Raw genomic sequence first — 21,053 nt, forward strand, 5'->3', positions numbered from 1 at the left:
GTTCAAAATCAACATACTAAATAAATAGTAGTTTTACTCTTTTATTCATTTCTTAACATGTTTATAGCCAACAGGAATAGAATTCTTCATGGTTGGCAAAACAACAACAACAACAAAAAAAAAACGGTTTTTGAATGGCCACAGAAAAACTCTAACTTTGCATGGTTTGTTAAGATGGCTTTGTATAGTTTCATGTTGCATGGCCCAGCTCTACCGTGCAAAGCAGAGTCAACCTGTGATTCATTTATTTTTCAGCTTGCTGCTCTTTTCATTTGCTTACTCAATAAGCAAGGTCTCTGGCACTCAGTAAATGTTTTTGAATAAATTAAGGACGGAGAATAGAAGGTGTGTCTGGATATGGGGAGAAGGGGTCAGCTGGGCTAGAGAATTTCATATGAACATGTCTACCCTGCCTCAGGACCTCCGTCAGCCCTCATCTTAGGGCATAGGTGATTTTTGCCAACAAGTGTGAGGCCATTGTTCCTGGAATCCTGAGGATCATTGCTCCTGCTCCAATGGAACGTGCCTGATAGTCTGATGTATCTGGTTTTGCTCTGAGCCTCCATGGCCACCTTATGGCTTAGAGTTAAAGATTTGAGGGTCATTTGGATGACAGGGACACAGTACTAGACCCCATTCTCTCTTTCTTAAGCACAGTTACCAGTCTGACGAGGCTGTGAAAAGTAAGGAGGCTAAAGAGCAAAATCCTAGGAAGTATCCCTCTCCGGGGCTGAATGCCAAGACTAAGGCCCTCTCCTTCTCTCAAAATCTCTGTCACTGTTGCATCCAGGATTAATGCTTGCCACTTTCTCTCCCTTTCTCCAGATTCCGTTGGTCTGATTCAGTGCCCTTGAGCTAGAGGGACACACACACACACACACACACACACACAGCCCCTGACACCTCACGTGCCCCCAGGTGGTCTCAGACACAGGTCTCCACCGTTTGAGGGACACAGCTCCGTGGGAGCCAGAAGATCTGGCCTCCTGCTCTACTGTCATTTCCTCCTCTTCCTTCATCCTAGGCCTCACATTAGATGCTCTGGGCCATTCCCAGTTTAGTTCCCCTCCTGCCACCAGCTTGGAGTGAGTCATCTGCTTCCCCCCAACCACCACCACCATGCCTCCAAAAGCACATCCCCAGGAATAACCAGCTGAATCTAGAGTGACCTGGACATCAGGAAGGTCCTCATTGATGAGGAAGAAAGAGGGAAAATCTCTTGTTTAGGTATAGATGTTACTGGATCTGAAGTGAAGCCAGATCTCAGTACAAGAAGGAGCAGGGAGGGCCAAGAGAGACTACATTTTTAAAAGCACAGAGGGCAAAATATTTCAGGGCAAGAATTAATGTGACACCAGAGGGAAATTTCAGGGACATACTGGTTATGCATGGAATCTTGTGTTCAAGGGCTGCCTTGAGGGAGCCTGAGGTGAGGCTGCTGCATCAGGACTGGGCTCCTGGCTTCTCCTTAGCCTGGTGCCCTCAAGACCAGCAGAGTTAGGGTCTTTCTCTAGAACTCAGGAAGGGTCTTCCTTTGGCATTCCTGGAGCCTTTTGGATCTAGGAAAATAGATGGGCTTATTTTCTTTCTACACTTTATGGCTTGTCATATTCTTCAATATAGTGCTCAGTAGAACTGGGGGAGAATTCCTTGATTTCTGTTGATACTGATGGAAGATGGAAAGGTATTCCCCAGTATCATGGCCACACCCCAGGCTCCAAGAGAGGTGGGTTGACATTCCAGGGACATATTGGGCTGCCACGTTGGCACATGGCGGAAGCACAGAAATGTTCTAAAGGCCCCAATAAGGCAGATGCTCTGGGATCTGAGTTGGAATTCTGTGAATGGAAAAGATGAGCACAGATCACCCCACTCTGATGAGGTCAGAGGCCGCTCTGACCTATGTAGCAAATGAAGACCATGAGAACAGGTGGCCAGGATGCAACAGAAACATCCTTCAGATTCATGCCTTGGGCTCAGGGAGTTGTCCTGAGCTAGTCCTGATCCTGGGCAGGAGGGACAGCACTTCCTATAGATTCTGCCTCTAACCCCACAGCATGTCCCTTGGTCCAAAGGCTCCACATGGAAATGCACAGAGGAGTCTGCCTTTTTTCACAAGGGAAGCGTGGCTCATACTAAACATTTTTAGATCTGAAGACAGTGGTCACTTCTGCCTCCTTGGATTTCCTAGACACTGGGATCCCATAGACCCTTCGCAAGCTTGGACTTCTGCAGTTTTCCTGTTTCCCCAAGGTCCAGGTGGAGTCTTGTCAGTCTGGTGTCTCTAACATTGAGATTGTCTGACCACTTGGTGTGGGGCACATCCATCCCAACTCCTTGCCTGAGGGTGCTAACAGTTATTCCCTGCGGGGAGCAGTCTGATTCACCAGGCTAAAAATAAAATTAACAGTGAACTTTAAATTTCCTGTAAAGGTTATTGGAGGTACTGGATGAAAAGTTCCAGAGCAGGATTTCTGTGCCCACTGAGTTAGCTCAGTAATTAGGGACATTTAAGATTATCTTTGTTACTAATACCCCGTCTCCTGCAGCTGATTGATGATGGTTGTTGCCTGGGGGCTAAAAGGCCCGTAGAGCACATTCCAGTTCATCCCTATTTGATGCAAAGCCTACTGGTATAGGTAGTAGAAATTTAGAGAAAGCAGCCTCCGTGAAGATACTAAAGTGGAGAACATCCTTCAAAGAATTCCAGTGTCCTCGCCAGTATTAGAGAAGAATTTGTTTGGGCATCACAATGCAATAGCGTGGAGAATTCTTTGTGAGGACAGGTTCTCTCCCTGTGTGTTCTAAAACGTCAGAACCACCAATATGTGATCCAGCCCAACACGAGAATCATCCCTAAATTTGGCAGATCTTTAAATGTCAAATATAGCTTCACATTTTGTGAGGGAAAAGTATTGGTGTTTGTGCACTGAGCTTAATACAGAGAGAAAAATTTTTATTTCTGTTCCTGATGGCACTCTCTCAGCAGAATGGGAATAACTAAAAATCTTAGGGGCAGGGCCAGAGGGGTTTTTTGAAGCTCTATTTATATCAGTTATGTATTTCTTTATATATATTTCTCAACAATTATTCATATATATAAATATATATATAAAGCTGTTTTTATTAGTTTTTTTAGGATTGAGGAAATAACAGTTGTTAATATATACTTGGGAAGGCGCCTTTGAAGATCACAGTTGGGGCTTAGGCCCCAGGGAAATGCCTAGACCTGATCTGCCTTTGAAAGGGCAGGATATGGAAGAGGATACTTGATCCTAAAGAGGATGTCCTCTGGTGGCAGCTTCTTCATGACAAGGACATATGCATTTAGCTTTCCCTGCCTCTAAGACCCCAAAGAGCCCATGGCTCTAGAATCCAACTAGTCATGTCCTGGATTTGGGTGCCAATGTGGTTCTGACCTCTACCTACCCCAGATTCCTATGTTGAATCTTTTCCAGCCAGTTTGCTGAGCTGATCCCAACCTTTTAGGAGGAAGTGCCTTTTACCTCCTGGGAAGGAGGGTGGATCTTCTCCCTGTCCTTGGATTTAAAGGATCCATAGTCTTTGAACTCCTCAAACAAAATGTATTTTTTCTTGTCTTGGGTATTTCCTTACAAACACCCCGCCCCTCCCTTCTCCTGGCTAATTCCTACTTGTGATTTTGACCTGACCTCCTTCAGGGAAGCCTTGACCCTCAAAATCTGGAACATGGGGGCAGCCCGGTTGGCTCAGTGGTTTAGCGCCACCTTCAGCCCAGGGCCTGATCCTGGAGACCTGGGATGGAGTCCCACATCAGGCTCCCTGCATGGAGCCTGCTTCTCTCCCTGCCTGTGTCTCTGCCTGTCTCTCTGTCTCTCTGTCTCTCTCTCTGTCTCTGTGTGTGTCTCATGAATAAATCAATAAAATCTTAAAAAAAAAAAAAAGAAGTTAAAAAAAAATCTGGAACACCAAGCATCTCTCATAGTCTGTCTATGAATGCACACATGGTTTGCAGTTTTAAGGTACCATAAAGTATAAGTGAATATTTGATATTCTGGAATTTATTTTGTTTATTTCTTTTTTTCTTTTGGGATAACACCACTGTCTGCATAAAGCTGTCTTAACTCGAACATTTGGGTTATTCTGATGTGGCCAAAACTCCCCCAAGTATACCTCCAGGTTGGTTTTCTTTTCTTTTTTCTGTTTCATTATGAATGGGGCTTATGATTCAGTCAGTTGTATGGAGAAAGTAAAAAACCCAATCTGGATTAACTGGATGGAGATCCTGAGATAATAGCATTGTGCTTTCAGTTGGAAATTTCAGCTAGGATTTGAAAAGGAAGGTGTGGCTAAAAAGGCCTACCATATTGTTTCTGTGGAGCCAGAGGAGAGACCCAGAAGCTGGAGCATTTGACCCTGCCTGAGGTCTGAGCAGATTGCTCCTGGAACCATGCCCCATTCTGGTGAGGCAGAAGCTCTAAACTTGGGACACTGCTACCATACTGCCCTCAGCCATACAGTATAAATGAGCAGCCTTTGCTTTTGCCTCCGAATGCAGTTTTGCCTTAATCTCAAACATTTTGGTCTCTACTCTGATAATACGCTGTTTTATACATCTACAGTATTTTCTTAACCAGATATTTTGGAAATGAAAGACCTCTAATTAGTTGTAATTTTTTGATGACATTTTAAATAGTTAGTTTGTGCTTGGTAATTATAGTTCATATAATTTATCATTTTGTGATTTTACTAGTTAAAGCTTTTTTAGAAAAATAATAAGCTAAAAGCTTAAAAATGTTCCATAGGAAAAGAAATATTCTATGGAGTATTTTTAAAAGTGGCGGCTGTGTTCTGAATGTGAGTTCTGGGTTCCCATAAATAAAACAGTAATTCTCATATCTGTAGGAGAGACATATAATAAAATCATCTTGGAAATAGTGTATTTATTTTTTTGTCCCCAACTTCCACATACTATTAAATACCTTATGCCACTTTTATGCTTCAATTTGTTTTGAATGATGCAGTGGCAGTCATTGTCCAGGTGTCCCTTAAGCTTTCTCATCTGGATGATTTGTTAGAGCTGAGAAAGGGGGTCATGTGACATTCCCTATTTCTCTATATGTTCAACCCTCATGTGATAATCAGCAACTTTTCCCTGAAAGGGATGGGGTCAGTTTTCAGGCACTTCAGTACTAACTATGCAGTGGGGCTGGAATTAATTGCAGCAGTAGCCAGATATGGGATGGGGCTGGTGATCATCTTGCTCCCCCACTGAGGCCTGGTGAGATATGTGTTCTGATACCAGTAGGAGCAAAGCTGTGGCTTCGTGGCCACTCAGCAGAGAATGGAATGGGGTAAACAGAGGTCTCCCCAACTATTGTCAGAACAGTGACTTTGGCCTTGAGTTGGTTCCTCTCAAGGGTGGAATGCTAACGGGCTTGCTCATACTCAGCCTTGTTCCCTGAATGTTTTGCCAGGATTCCTTCCGGAGCAGATTCATCAGGATGAGCATGCCAGCCCCACCCAGACTCCTGGACCTGGCAGGTCAGAGCCTACTGAGGGATCAGGCCTCAGCCATCGCTGCTCTGGAGCTGCTGCCCATGGAGCTCTTCCCACCGCTGTTCACAGCGGCCTTCACTGGGAGGCACAGTGAAACCCTGAAGGCAATGGTGCAGGCCTGGCCCTTTGCCTGCCTCCCTCTGGGGGCCCTGATGAAGGAGCAGCAGCCTCACCAGGAGACCTTCCAAGCTGCACTTGCTGGACTTGATGTGCTGCTTGCCCAGGAGGTTCGCCCCAGGTGAGGGTGATCCCATAGACTGGGAGGGCCCTCGGGGTCCAAGCAAGTACAGCTGGGGTCAGGGAAAAGTGCAGGGCCGCAGAAAAGGCCAGAGACATCGGTGAGAAAGCTCAGAGCAGCCTTGGGGCCATGGCTGGGCTCCTCTAAGAGAACAGGCTGTGGACATGTATAGCCGATTGACCTGCAGAGGTGACCAAAGGAGTGCCTCGCAGTGGCACTTAAAGGTACTGCAAGTGGGGACCAGGAAGGATCACAGTAGCCCAAGGAGCCACTGACGTCCAGGGTATGGAGTAAAAAAGTGAAGGCCAGGTATCTGGGCCTTGCCTAGATTCTGAGACTCACAGTCTTATTCCTGTTGATCTGAAAGCATCTCAGTCTGTACCCCATCTTCCCCACAGGAGGTGGAAACTGCAGGTGCTGGATTTACGCAAGAATGCTCATCAGGACTTCTGGACTGTATGGTCTGGGACCAGGGCCAGTATGTACTCCCTGTTGGACCCAGAGGTGCCTCAGCCCATGAAGAAGAGGCGAAAAGTGGAGGGTTGCAGGCCAGGGCCCAGGCCACCCTTGGCTCCTGTGGAGGTGCTGATAGACCTTTGCCTCAAGGAAAGAACCCCTGATGAGTCCCTCGCCTACCTCATCCAGATAGCCCAGCAGAGGAAGGGTATGATGCACTTGTGCTGTAAGAAGCTGAAGATTTTCGCAATGCCCATGCAGAACATCAAGAAGATCCTGAGAATCATACAGCTGGACTCTATCCAGGATTTGGAAGTGAATTGTACCTGGAAACTGTCCACCCTGGGGAAGTTTGCTCCTCACCTGGGTCAGATGGGCAATCTGCGCAGGCTCCTCCTCTCCCACATCCACATGTCCTCCCATACCACCCTGGCCAAGGAAGAGCAGTGCATCAGCCAGTTCACCGCTCAGTTCCTCAGGCTGCACCACCTCGAGGAACTCTATTTGGACTCTATCTCCTTCCTTGAAAACCGCCTGGACCAAGTACTCAGGTGAGGGATGGTGAGGTTTCTCAGGGGATAAGCATAAGCCCTTTTTATTTCAGTAAAAGGTGATGGGCATCTGCTGTGTACCTGCTATCAGCAGTGCCAGAGTGCATGAGTCTCCAGAAGGTCCACACACTGTCCCTGCTCTGTCCCTATGTACGCTGTCATGTAAAATCCCAGATAAAGATTGGAGATATGAACTGGGATAGATATTATTCAAAGGGGCTCCTAGCTAGGAATCTGTATAAGGGGAGCTTGGGCAAATGAGGGTAACTTTGGGAATTCTTCCTGAGAAAATAATACCTATGTCCTAATGACCAAAAATAACTAAACTTGAGAGCATTGATGAAGGGAAAGCATATCTGATGTGAGGTTTTGGGTCACAAGCTCTTCACTCGGCAGCTTTGTCAACCTGAGCCTCTCCCTCCGAACCTGCTTCTGATTCCCTGTCTGTAAAAGGTTGCTCTGGGTTCCACATAAGGTAGTAGGGAGGGAAGGAATGCCTAATTCTGAGGATGAGGGGAGCAGGAGTGAAGAATTGTGGGAAGTGACAGCTGGTATATGGAGGATGCAGTGATCCAGGGTAGGTCCTGCTGGCTGCATGTTGCCAGACCTTACCCAGATTAGCCCTTCATGCACAGCAAGTATCAGCCTCTTCAGAAACAAGTAACAGTGACAGGGGTCATAGAAGTGGCCAGAAGGAAGTGGAGCCGAAAGCATTTCTAGTCTTGTCTCCCAGTACTAAACGTCACCAGTTCCCTTCCCTGTTAGAGACATCATCGGGCCAGGCTTCCCTCTGAGTGCCTCACATTGTTAGATTGATTCATGCTCACAGCACCTCCAAGGGCATGCCGTGCTCGGCCTGACAGCAGGGGGGTGTTTGAGGTTCTATTTACTTGGCCAAGTCACCTAGCAAATGAGTGATGGAGAAAGGACTCCTTTGAAACTTAGGTTTGAGTGTCTTTTCTCCCCACATGGCATCCTGAGCTTGACTGTCATCGGTAATACCCTGGGTCTCTCTTTCTTCGAGGCCCAGGTCATCCCCACATCCCTCTGTCTACCATCTCCAACCTCCAGAACTAACTACTCTGTCTCTCCCCAGGTGCCTCATGACCCCCTTGGAGACCCTGTCAATAACTAATTGCCTGCTTTCGGAATCTGACTTGACACATCTGTCTCAGCACCTGAACGTCAGTCAGCTGAAGGACCTGGGTCTCAGTGGGGTCAGCCTGACCAATATGAGTCCTGAGCCTCTCCAAGTTCTGATAGAGAGAGCCTCTGCCACCCTCCAGGACCTGGACTTGGACGAGTGTGGGATCATGGACTCCCAGTTCACCGTCATCCTGCCTGCCCTGGGCCACTGCTCCCAGCTCACGACCTTCAGCTTCTGTGGAAACCCCATCTCCATGGATGTCCTGGAGAACCTGCTGCGCCACACCATCGGGCTGCGCAAGCTGAGTCATGTGCTGTATCCGGCCCCCCTGGAGAGTTATGAGGACGTCCGTGGCACCCTCCACCTGGGCAGACTGGCCCACCTGCATGCCAGGCTGAAGCAGATGCTGCAGGAGTTGGGGCGGCCTGGCATGGTCTGGTTCAGTGCCAACCCCTGCCCTCGCTGTGGCGACAGGACCTTCTATGACCCAGAGCCCATTCTGTGCCCTTGTTATATGCCTGCCTAGCTGAATACATGTATCATTGGCTTTACTCTGAGGACTTGGACACTGAAGCCTAGGCATACGTCTATGTTACAAGAGCACAGAAGCCACAGTTTGAGAAATTCTTCCTGATGTGAGCAGAAAAAGGAAAGGTGATTCGGGGGGGTGGGGGGGATGTTGACTTGGGAGTTATAGGATCTTTGGGGAGATGCATCTTATAGTGTTAGAATTATGAATCTGAATTTCTAGAGGGAGATTCAAGTTTGGGAGGTAGATGTTGGAGTTATCCCTGCATAGATGGTTGTAAAAACATGGTCAGAAATAAAGAGAACCTCAGTGTCCACTGTCTGGTATCCTCTGTGCTACATGAAGTGTATTCTCCAGTTTAAACCTCAGGAACCTGCAGTTTCTGATTAAACAAGAAATTACAGCATTCGTGATGCTCAGACACTAAGCTGGGTGAGGTTCAGCTCCAGGAGTTCATGGCACTGTTTATCATTCCTCCCTTTGGCTCTTGTCTCTGGTGCACCTGTTTTGTTTTGTTTTGTTTTTTTTACGTTTTTTTTTTTTTTAAAGATTTTATTTATTCAGAGAGACAGAGAGAGAGAGAGAGGCAGAGACACAGGCAGGGGGAGAAGCAGGCGTCATACAGAGCCTGACGTGGGACTCAATCCAGGGTCTCCAGGATCATGCCCTGGGCTGCAGGCGGCGCTAAATCGCTGCACCACCGGGGCTGCCCTCTGGTGCACCTGTTATCTCCTCACTTAATCTCTGGCTGTTTAAAAGACTCCTAACTCTGGGAAATGAACTAGGGGTGGTGGAAGGGGAGGAGGGCGGGGGTGGGGGTGAATGGGTGACGGGCACTGAGGGGGACACTTGACGGGATGAGCACTGGGTGTTATTCTGTATGTTGGTAAATTGAACACCAATAAAAAATTAATTTATTAAAAATAAAAATAAAAAAAACAGCACACACAAAGTGCATCCTCAGGCCTGGAACATACTAAGGGACCAATAGCACCACTGGAGGAAAAGTACTTTGGAAGGGCCTTGGCTGCTAACTCTACCAATACTCTGGACTTGAGTGCTCCTCCCCCATGGATCCAGTCTCCATCCCTCACCTCTGGCTGTACCAAGGTAGGGCTTTCCTGTGCATAAGTCAGGTCCCCAATACTGGATGGGATGTCTGCCCTGCAGATGACCTGGAGCCTGTAGGCCTTACCAGCCTGTGCCTGTCTTCCCACCAGCTCCAGCCCTTTCTTAACTTCAACTAGTTGTGGTCAGTAAAATTATCTACGTTCCTTTTAGCAAGATACTAAGATCATGTAGACCTATGACATTGGTTTAGTGTTTGTTTCCTACATTAGAAATAGTACCTCTTTTTGTGGGAGCTAGGTCATGTCAATGTGAGATTGCCTTTCTCTCCAGAAAGTCTGCCTTCCTCCCTATCAAAGATGGTAGGCCGACTCTGAGCAAGGAAGATGCTGAGGATTGGGGACCTAAGAATGAATAAACCTTTATGACGTCCTGGGGACCACTTGGGTGGAAGCAAGTAAATGTCAGACTGGGGAGCTGGGGGTGTGGAGGGGCCACCCTATGAGACAAAGCATCCAAATGAGAAGAAGATGTTACACTGTGGGGATCTAACCCCATGATCAATGGGCAGTTGGCTGTCCGGTGAACAAGAGGGCTCCCTGTCCCCACACCCCTGCCTCCTGGCCCTAGGCTGCCTCACCTCTCTCATTGCATGGCCTCCCAGAGAAAAACCTAGAGAAAAGGCCACACACTGAGGCCCAGGGCAGGGTCCCATCTGCACGTTTCCTGAGTAGAAGCAAGTCAGCCCTGCTTGCTCTCCTTCCACTGGCTCTCGTTTAGTGCTAGCCATTGTGTGTGTGTGCGCACGCGCACATGTGCGCGCAACTGTCCTTGGTGTCATAGCAACTGGCCCTTCTCCCTTCTCTTCCCATAGGGGTGTTATCCTCTTCTGCCTTCAGCCTTCTGTCCTAAGCCCAGTGAGAAAGAACCAGAAATGGGCCCTTCAGGTTGTGGGACACACTTTACCATTCTGACAAGAGAAAATGCAGAAACCTGTGTAAGTGATGCAATGCCCCCAGAAAGGGGGTTAGGAAAATATCTCATTTCTTCTTGATGTGCACCTTGTCCCAGCATCCCCAACATAGACCCAAGTTACAGGGATTAATGTCCAAAATGGGAACCAGCAGCTCTAAGATTTGAGGAAAAGTGTACAAAATGGACAGGTTCTCTGGGAGGAAGGAGCAAAAGACAAAGCATCACATGATCTCAGCACTGGGTTCCACAATCACAAAATAAGAGACAACACTCCATAATGACATGGTGAGGTTTATCTGTGGGGCTAACATGACAAGCAGCCATCAGAGTGCCCTGCGCCTGGATAACCCCATGCAGGAGAGTGACGATTATAGCTGCCTGACGCAAGGAAAGGAAAAGCAAAAGTCAATACTGCATATTGTTTTAAAGCAGAGTGTACTGCAGTCAGGACTCTATTTGACCTGGATACCTCATTTGAGAGAGGAATCTGGCAAGATTCTTCACTCAGAATTTAGAGTTTGCCATTAAAATGTTCAAAGAGGCATAGTATCAAGGCAATGAGGTTTTCTTCTCTTTTTTTTTTAAGATTTTATTTATTTGTTTGACAGAGCACGCACAAGCAGGTAGAGCAGCAGAGAAGGAGAAATAGGCTTCCCACTATAGGCAGAGAGCCCCTAATGCAGGGCTCGATTCCAGGACCCTGCAATCATGACCTGAGCTAAAGGCAGATGCCTAACCACCTTAATCAACTGAGCCACCCAGGTGCCCTAGCAATGAGAGTTTTAAAAGTTGGGCTTGGTTGGGGAGAGTCCTTATTGGTAACGTGGCCGTACAAGGGGTGTGGGAAGATAATGACAGCTGGTGGCAGGGGAACCACCAAAATGAAGGCCCTACTGGGGAGATGGGTGTCTCCAGGTCATTAGAAAACAGGCAGGAGGTGTATGGCACACACAGTAGATTGTTCATTAGTGATTCACCTTGGAGCCTGATCTACACGGGAGACAGAGTGGATTTAGGGCTGCTGGGGGATAAGGATGTGAGAGGTAAGAATATGGATAGAAAAGAATCAGAACACAATCTCATGGAACAAGCCTGGCCTGAAAAGGCATTGAAAGGAGACCTGAGGCCTGGACAGAATGAAGGATGTCAAATATTTCTAGGAGAGGGAGTTGGGGAGAACTGAACTATTCCTTAATGCCAGCAAGAGCTGCTGACTTGACCCAAAATCCAGATCAGTATTAGTTTTACCTTTTCTTTTTTTCAAAATAGGCTCCACCCAACGTGGAGCCCAACACAGGGCTTAAACTCAAGACCCTGGGATCAGGAGATCAGGACCTGAGCTGAGATCAAGAGCCTAATGCATAACCGAATGAACTACCCAGGGCCCACCCCTGGATCAGTATTAGGAACCCAGATAACTGCTACTGCTACTACTAAGGGCAGCGGTGTGGTGCCTGTACAACCATTAAAAGGGAGAAATATCCCAGACTCTGCCTCTGACATGAAATCATTGTGAGAAGCATATTTTCGTCACCTGATCAATCTTGTATCTTACTGGTGATCTTGGGCTGTGAAACTTAAAAAGACAAAATGAGCTGAGCAATGGTGGCCCTTTGGGCTGAGCTGAATTCTGGTATGGGATTCATTTGCTGCTCCAGAGAGAGAACTTGAGCATCGACAGGAGACAAACCTGGGGTTCTCACAGGAGGCTGTTGGTCCAGACATCTAAGAGTTGTTGAGATTAATTTAGAAAGAGATGAAGAACAAGAGGGAAAGGTGACATTTGGATGAGCAGAATTTAATATAATATGGCAAAGCAGGACCTCAGAGGGCCAGAGCACAGAGCCATTGCCCACAGAATTTTTCAATGTTTTGTTCAATATATCTTCCAATCTCGAGAAAGAGCAGGGCCACAGATCCCTGAATCTGTGTCACGGGCAACTGCAGTCTGTGGAAATGCAGGCCATCAGCACTGTGCGGATTACAAACATGCCAGAGTGGGTTTCACATGGGATGCACAGGTGCTTGGTGGATCGCACATGTGTCAGACCTCTGCAGGCTCCAGTCGCTCAAGGCCTGGTGAGTACCTGCACAGCTTTATTCTAGTCCACAGGCTATTTGATAATTTTGAAAATTAATAAAGAGAAATCTTACTAAAATGGAGTCTGGAGATCAGAAAGGGGAACTCTTGTGCCTACTGCTCCTTGGAACCTTTTGCAGATCCATCAGGAAGACACCTACCTTCCCTTCCCAACAGGAAAAAGAGGATGCCTTACTATGCTTTACTGCCCCAGCAGGAGAAAGGAAGATGCTCTCTACCCCTCACCCCCCAACAACCCAGCCAATGAGTGACAGTCCCAACTCAGCCAATGAAAAGCCATGATTCTTTTAACTCCTAGTTTACTCCAATGGACTTTGTGTTTATAATAACCCCTTCCCAGCCCCCACCCCAGCTCTCCTCTAGGTCCTCAGCTTTGTTCTCCAGACTCACCTATGGTTTTGCCACAACCTCTTCGTCCTGAATAGCAGTTCTGTGCTACTCCTGAATAAACCCATTTCACTGGTACAATAATTGAGGGTTTTTTCTTTCTTTCTTTTTAACATTTTTCTGCTTTTCATTTTTTTATTGAAACATGTTGATGCATGTTATATTAGTTTCAAGTGTACAACATAGTGATTCAACAATTCTGTTATGCTGTGCTCATCACAAGTGTAGTTACCATCTGTCACCATATGCTGCTATTACAATACCAGTGACTATACTCCCTATGTTATACCTTTCATCCCCATGACTTATTCCTCCTGTAACTATAGGCCTTACTTGCCATTCCCCTTTATCCATTTTCTCCATCCCTTCATCCTCCAATAACTGACATTTTTATTTCAAGGTTAACAATATCCAGTCATGCTTTGTTGAGATGGATCCATATTTTCTTCATTTCACTCCTAGGTGAAGAATCAGATGCTCCACTTGCTTCTTCCTTCCTTGTAGGTCAACCTGGCCAAAATTTTAGCTGAGGGATAGAGAAATGCTTCTAGACAATCCCTTAAAAGGGCCAAAATGTAGCAGGACAGAGATGAAATCTGATTAAGGGATAACTGGTATTGCTTAACAAACCTTCCAACTCACTGAGCAAAGAGCCCATACTCCACAGCAGGGTGCCTGTTTTAGTTGGTGGGTGTGAACCCATAGGAAGTAAAAAGTTGGGTCAGGGATGAAATGTGTGCTGGTTTGCTCATTTATGTAACAACAAATACTAGAAGGCTTATCAACCTTAGCCAAATAAACAGAAGCTTATTAACAATTTTTAACATACTAGGTTCTGTGCTAGGTACCAGGGGTACCTAGGATGTAAAGTAATATGGTTGCCTCCTGTCTGGTCCTTGGAAGATCATACGTGCCTCAGGAATGAATTAATGAGGCTGAAACATGGGATGTGACTCTGAGCCACCATAGGCTGGCCCCCCACTTGAAGTTACCCCTCAAGCATTTCCATTTCCTGAGAGTGCGCTATGGCAACTCCTAGAAACACAACCTACACAGCAGGCCCAGTGGATTAAAAGAGTCTGAGATATTATCTCCCCTATTCCAGAACTTCTAATGTGGGGTAAGAGCTATGACTTATTGAGCATAACTTCATAAGATCATTCCTTTTGAGTATACGTGATGTGATTTATAATAAATAAATAAATATCCAGAAATAAATATCCCAGAAATAAATATACGGGATGCCTGGGTGGCTCATTGGTTGAATGTCTGCCTTCAGCTCAGGACATGATCCTGGGGTCTGGGATCAAGTTCTGCATCAGGCTTCTTGCAGGGAGCCTACTTCTCCTTCTGCCTATGTCTCTGCCTCTCTCTCTCTCTCTCTGTCATGAATAAATAAAATCTAAAAGAAAGAAGAAAGAGAAAAGAGAAAAAAGAAAAGAAAAAAAAAAAGAAATATCCTTGTTGTTCTCTCTGGTACAGAGCTCCTGAAACTTGATATATCTCAAGTGATGAATTGGGGGGGTGCCTTTTGTTATGTTAATGAGGTGACTGACTAAAGATGAAGCCTGGTTGCCAGTAAAGTCAACCATGTGGTTAGAAGGTTAGAACTTTCAATTTCACCCCTGACCTCTAGGGAAGAGAATGGGACTAGAGATTGATTCATTTACAAATAGCCAATGATTTAATCATTCATGCATCTGTATGAAACTTCCAAAAAAACTCAAAAAGGGAGAATTCAGAAAGCTTCCTGGTTGGTGAACATGTGGAGATTTGAGGATTGGTGTGCTCCTTGAGGGCTTGGAAGCTCTGTGTCCTTCCCCCATACCCTACCTTATACAGTTCTTCCATCTGGCTGTTCCTAAGTTATAGCCTTTTATAATAAACCAGTAAGCTAGTGAGTAAACTAACTTCCTGAGTTCTCTGGGCCTCTTGCAAATGAAGCAAACCCAAGGGGCGGGGGGGGGGGGGGGGGGGGGGGGGGGGGGGTCTTGGGAACCTCTGATTTATAGTTAGCCAGTCAGAAGCACACGTGACAACCTGGACTTGAGATTGACATCTGAAATGGCAGCCTTGTGGGACCAGGCCTTTAACCTGTAGGATCTGATTCTATCTTCAGAGATAGCTTCAGAATTGAGTTGAATTACAGGACACCTAGCTAGCTTCACAGAAATGCTTGGTGGGAAGAAAAAAAACCCCAAAAGTACCATTGTATTTGAAGTCCAGAATCTGAGTATTTCCACTATATTGATGAAGAATGAGACTCCAAGGACAAGGCTCCATTAGATAATTTTGCTATCCAAGTTCAATATGCCCCCTCTGGATGATCATAATATTAAATGTTCTCTCAGATACCAAGTCAATGAGTGTAGTGTGTCTCAGGAGCTCAAAAACTGAGTGTCCACCTTGGATGACAATGATCTCAACTGGAAGATAAATTTCCAGTTCATTCTTCAGCTGCATTCAGCACCATAAAGTATTTTTTCCTTATTCATTGCTGCATGGAGATTAGGTATAGAATATATTCAATAATTCACCATTGATTTCATTCTCTGAGAATGAGGAAAATCAAGTATTGGAAACAGCTGAATTCTGTTAACGAAGCTGGATGCACAACACTTCAGGCTTCTTGACAGAACTTGGTTTATCATGATAAAAGAAGTGATTGGTCATGTAAGTGAAAAATTAGGCCAGTCTATAATAAAAATTACATTGCTGAGTTTTTCCAAGTCGAATATTCTACATGGAATATGTAACATGCTGAACTGTGTCCCCTCAAAATTTGTGGTTCAGAGCCCTAACCTTCCCTCTGAATGTAACTATTTTTGGAGATAGGGCCTTTAAAGAGGAAATTAATGTAAAATGATGTCATATATGTGGGCCCTAATCCAATATAACTGGTGCTTTTATAAGAAAAGAATAGGGCAGCCCCAGTGGCGCAGGGGTTTAGCACCGCCTGCAGCCTGGGGTGTGATCCTGGAGACTGGGGATTGAGCCCCATGTCAGGCTCCCAGCATGGAGCCTGCTTCTCCCTCTGCCTATGTCTCTGCCTCTCTCTCTGAATAAATAAATAAAATAATATTTTAAAGAAAAAGAAGAAGAGAATAGGACCCAGACACCCTCAGATGAAAGACCACATTTGGACACAACCATCTGCAAGCCGAGGAGAGCGCCCTCAGGAGAGACCAACTCTGCTGACAACTTGATCTTGGACTTCTGGAATTCAGAACTGCACAAAAAGAATTTCCTGTTGTTTAGTTCATCCAGTCTGTGATACTTTGTTGTAGCAGCCCTGGCAAACTAAGACATGATGCTTGCTGAAATGATTCCAATCATTTCAAAAACTCTAGCGGGCACTTTCCCCCTTGACCACCAGCTTAATTTAGCAGGGGCAAAAAACAGTTCATTGAATAGAATTTGTTTTCTATAACAAAACACTGATGAGGTGGTGAATAATAATAGTAGCAATATAGTAGTGATAATAATAATTGAGTACCAAACATAGCAAACACAGCTGTATTAGTAGTCTATTGCTACAAAATAAAGTACCCTAGAACTTAAGTAGCTTAAAAAAACAATAGATATTTCCTATTTCACAGTTGCTGTGGCTTAGCTAGTTGTTTCTGTCTTAGAGTCTCTCATGAGGGTAATCTCAAAATATTGACTTATTCATCTGAAGACTTGAGGGCTGGAGAATTTTCTTCCAAGATAGCTCTTTTCCCTGGTTGTTGGCAGGAGGCTTCAATTCCTCACCTAGTAGACCTCTCCAAAGGTTCTGCTTGAGTGCCCTCATGACATGATAGCTACCACCTGGCTTCTACCAAAGCAGGTGATGCAAGAAAGCAAAACAGAATGTCTTTTATTACCTAGTCTCAGAAATCACACACCATCATTCCACGATACCCTGTTGGTGCCCAGCTCATAGTGAGAGGTCACTCTACAAGGGTGTGAATATTGGGACAGGGCTCCTTGGGGGTGGTCTTGAAAGTTGGCTCTCATAATAGCACAAAATCTTCTACTGAGGTGATGAATGTTTAACTAATTGTGATAATCATTTCTCAAAATAGACATGTATCAAATCATTATGTTGGGCACCTGAAATTTATACAATGTTATATGTCAGTTACATATTAATAAAATTGGGAAAAATTAAAATTATGAAAAAAATTACAAAAAAACAAAACCCCAACCCTCTGTACCCCAGAACTTGACATCATGTCTGACAGATCACAGGCACTTGAGAATTTGTTTTTTTGTTTTTTAATTTTTTTTTTATTGGAGTTCAATTTGCCAACATATAGCATATCACCCAGTGCTCATCCCATCAAGTGCCCCCAAGAATTTGTTGAAAGATGTACTGGAGGAATGCCTAGCTTTAAAGCTTGGGTACTATTTCTAGTGTGATCATGAGCAAATTTATTAAAATTTCCATTTTAAAAAGTCTCTATATGGGTATGATAATAATACTTTCTTGGGATTTGGATTAAATGAAATAAAACACATAGAGCTCCAATAACAATGCCTAGCTCATAGCCAGTGCTAAATAAATACTAATTGCTATTATTGATATTATCATCCCCAATGATGTGTCCTGCTCCTGGTGAGGTTTTTAGTAAGTCAGTCATTTTTGAAGGTTATGTGTGGGAACTTATGGCATTAAGAGCCATCTTTGGAAGAGCCTTGGAACAGAAACTGTTCTAATAGAAACATACAAACAGCAAATACAGATATGTCCAAATAGCATCCTCTAATATTTATATGTAAGTTGCTTTGACTTTTGAGTTTGAGGCACTCAAGCCTTTGTTTTAACAAAGCACCTCATGCCTCCTTTTGTAACATCAAATAAATACCACAAACTCCTCAGAAGAGAGGTGCACTCCTATTTGCTTCTGAATATTTGAAATTAAATGACAATAATCATCAAGCTCCCTGATGGATTTCTCCCTATCCAAGTTGAAATCATTTGGTAAAGTTATATTAATAAGACACAATTTCAATGCAAGGTATGCAAATTTATTGACATAGAACATCAGGGGAAGCAGGGATGTATGCTTCTAGATGCAGAGAATATGCTTTGAAACACACATGAGAAATTCTTTTTTTTTTTTTTTTAAAGATTTTATTTATTTATTCATGTGAGACACAGAGAGAGGCAGAGACACAGGCAGAGGTAGAAGCAGGCTCCATGCAGGGAGCCTGATGTGGAACTTGATCCGAAACTCCAGGATCACCACCTGAGACTGAGGCAGATGCTCAACTGCTGAGTCACCCAGGTGCCCCGACACATGAGAAATTCTTAACAGCACTTTATTTTGGACTTGTAATTGAAAAGTAGTTCTTAAGGCACAATGCATTATCCCTGAAGACATTGTTATAAACATGCTTTTATGCCACTAATATCCCCCCACATGTTTTGTTTTGTTTTGTTTTTAAATTAATAAAAATATGTACAACACAAAGTTATTTGTTCAAAGGCTGACTGAAATCCACCAAAGAAAGAGTCACATCCAATTTCAGGATTTCAGCCTTTGCTTTAACTTGGAGATTTTCTCCTTGGCATGATTTATCTGTAAGTTGGAGTTTTTGCCTTAATCCACCTGGTAAAGACAGCTGCTTCTCTGTAAACCTTGCAGTGCTAAGACTTTTAACGAATTCACTTGAATTCTAATGAATTCAGAGCACCTTACTAGGACCAGTTCTCAGGCTCTCTTCCTTGGGGGTACCCATTAGAGTTGGGGGCTCCCTCTACCTCCCTCTTTCCTGTGACTGAAGGAGCAGGGGCTGACCAGGGCCACTGTGATTTATCATCTAGGAATGCCCTGGAAATTAATATCTCCCTACTGTTTTTGTAAGCAGGTGATATAAGCCATGATTTATTAAATTTTTTAGTGTGTCCCATTTCTGTGCATTTTGATCCCCTGTGCCTTATCGTTGCATATATGCTGGGAAACCATCCCTCTGTGATTTCTTACTCCAGGGATAAGACAAAATGAACTGAGAGCAAAAGCAGCAGGAAGCCAAAAACACTGCTATTGATTACAAAAGTCAAGTCTCTTCACATAAAACTTTCCAAGGAAAAGGGGAGAGGAAAAAGCTTATGAGAACATTGGGAGAGTCAAGTCCTCCACTGGAGATGGAGAAAGATAACAGAAGCTGACCATGTTGATTGGGCTCTTGTGAACAGTGGTGCCTCCCTGGGCCATGTCCAGGAGACCACTTTCTACATAGCGTTGGTCTGAATGTAAGGAAGCCCCTCATTCCTGTGGACTTTGCCTTCTAGGTACAAAGTCCATAGACTGTCTGGGAGGTCCAGCCCTCCCTGGTGGTGAATAATCAAAATGACTATGTATCACCCTCACTGTCATGACCTTGGGTCCCACCCACAGACAACATTGAGGTCAAAGATCTGCCTTCTGGGTTGTCTGGATGGCTCAGTGGTTGGGTGTCTGCCTTTGGCTCAGAGTATGACCCCTAGTCCCAGGATTGAGTCCCACATCGGGCTCTTTACATGGATCCTGCTTCTCCTCCCTCTGCCTATGTCTCTGCCTCTCTCTGTGTGTCTCTCATGAATAAATAAATAAAATCTTAAAAAAAAAAAATCTGCTTCCTTTGATCATAAGCTGGGCTCCTTTGCCACGGAACTACTTATGGAAGGAAAGGTGGGAACAGGCAATTTCCTGAGTCCTGCATGCTCCCCAGAGGTAGCCTGATGTTGGCTGGTGATAGGCAGCCCCTATGGTCACAGGCTTTGATGAAATCAAAACCAGACATTCCTTTTCCTGACTCCAGGGAATCTTTGTGCCCAAGGCTAATTTCATGGAGGCTCCTGGAGGTAGAGAGAACTGAGGAATAGCATACTCCCTCTGTCTGGCCCTGTCTCTACTCACATTCCTTTATTGGCTACAGGCCCACATTCCTTCTGATAAGTTGGTCTTCTGTCAACCGAGTCTGCAGAAGTCATCCTGTCTTTCTCCATGGAAACTGCTTTGGATAAGTAATCACTTCCTTCAGCAGACTCTCCTAGTGTACACAGAGAAGGTTGGATTTAAGCTCTTACCTTATTCATAACTTAACATTTTAAATTCCTTTTGTATGTCAGGTGACTAGATTTCAGATCATTCTGCTATATGGCTTATAGTTTGTTTTTCTTCCTTTTCTTTGCTACAGTAGATGGCTAGAACACAGATATATACCCTTACATCGTGGAGTAGGATCAACAGAATCAACTAGGGCATCAGTACATTTTAAATGCTCCTTCATCTGAGCATCTTGGTGGCACAGTGATTGAGCATCTGTCTTTTGTTCAGGTTATGATCCCAGAGTCCTGGGATGGGGTCCTCCATTGGGATCCTTGCAGGGAGCCTGCTTCTCCCTCTGCCTATGTCTCTGCCTCTTTCTGTGTGTCTTTCATGAATAAATAAAAATAAAATCTTAGAAAAATCTTTAAAAAGAGAAATAAAACTCCCTCATCCTTGCTTTTCAGTATTTGGTCTGTTTGGTCTGCAGCTAAGAGGCATGGGCATCATCTGAAAGCTTGTTAGAAATTCATATTCTCAGGCTGCACCCAGAACTACTGTACAAGAATCTATACTTTCACAAGACCTGTAGGTGATTCCTTAGATTCACTGTCATGTAAGAAGCACAGCCCAGGGGATTCAAAAGTTCTAAAACTGAGAGGTTTGGATACAGATCTCTGGGCTTTGCTTACATATCCCAACATTCCTGAATATTGCAGGACATCCAGAAGACCCTGAAAAGGAGATGACAGTCCTTCCTGGAGACTCTGAAAGGGAGAGGAGGAGCCCCAGCTCAAGCTCCAACTTCAGATTATCTATCCGGTTCACCCAAAAACATGTTTGTCCTGAAATAGATGCTCGGTGTGTTGGATCAATAAAGAAAAAAGAAATTCCTGACCCTCAACACACTCTTTGGCTTCCCTTGAAGGAGTGGGTGTATAAATATTTTAATTATGCTGGAGAGATCAAGGCTGCCCAATGTATTCTCACTTAAGAATCAAAAGAGGCAAAAAAAAAAAAAAAAAAAAAAAGAATCAAAAGAGGCAA

At 44.7% G+C, this 21,053-nt stretch overlaps 1 protein-coding gene and 1 gene segment (V, D, J or C); one reads left to right on the forward strand and one right to left on the reverse strand.

Moving 5' to 3' along the window:
• The window catches only part of LOC121475477, a 399,528-nt gene that overhangs the window by 220,384 nt on the left and 158,091 nt on the right, over nt 1-21,053 (reverse strand).
• PRAME (PRAME nuclear receptor transcriptional regulator) lies at nt 4,126-8,456 on the forward strand. Its single transcript, XM_041728780.1, has 4 exons — nt 4,126-4,158; nt 5,457-5,776; nt 6,175-6,783; nt 7,880-8,456. The coding sequence occupies exons 1-4, from the start codon at nt 4,126-4,128 to the stop codon at nt 8,454-8,456; spliced, it is 1,539 nt and encodes a 512-aa protein (XP_041584714.1).

The sequence above is a fragment of the Vulpes lagopus genome, chromosome 14 (assembly GCF_018345385.1).
Source record: "Vulpes lagopus strain Blue_001 chromosome 14, ASM1834538v1, whole genome shotgun sequence".
Classification (NCBI taxonomy): domain Eukaryota; kingdom Metazoa; phylum Chordata; class Mammalia; order Carnivora; family Canidae; genus Vulpes; species Vulpes lagopus.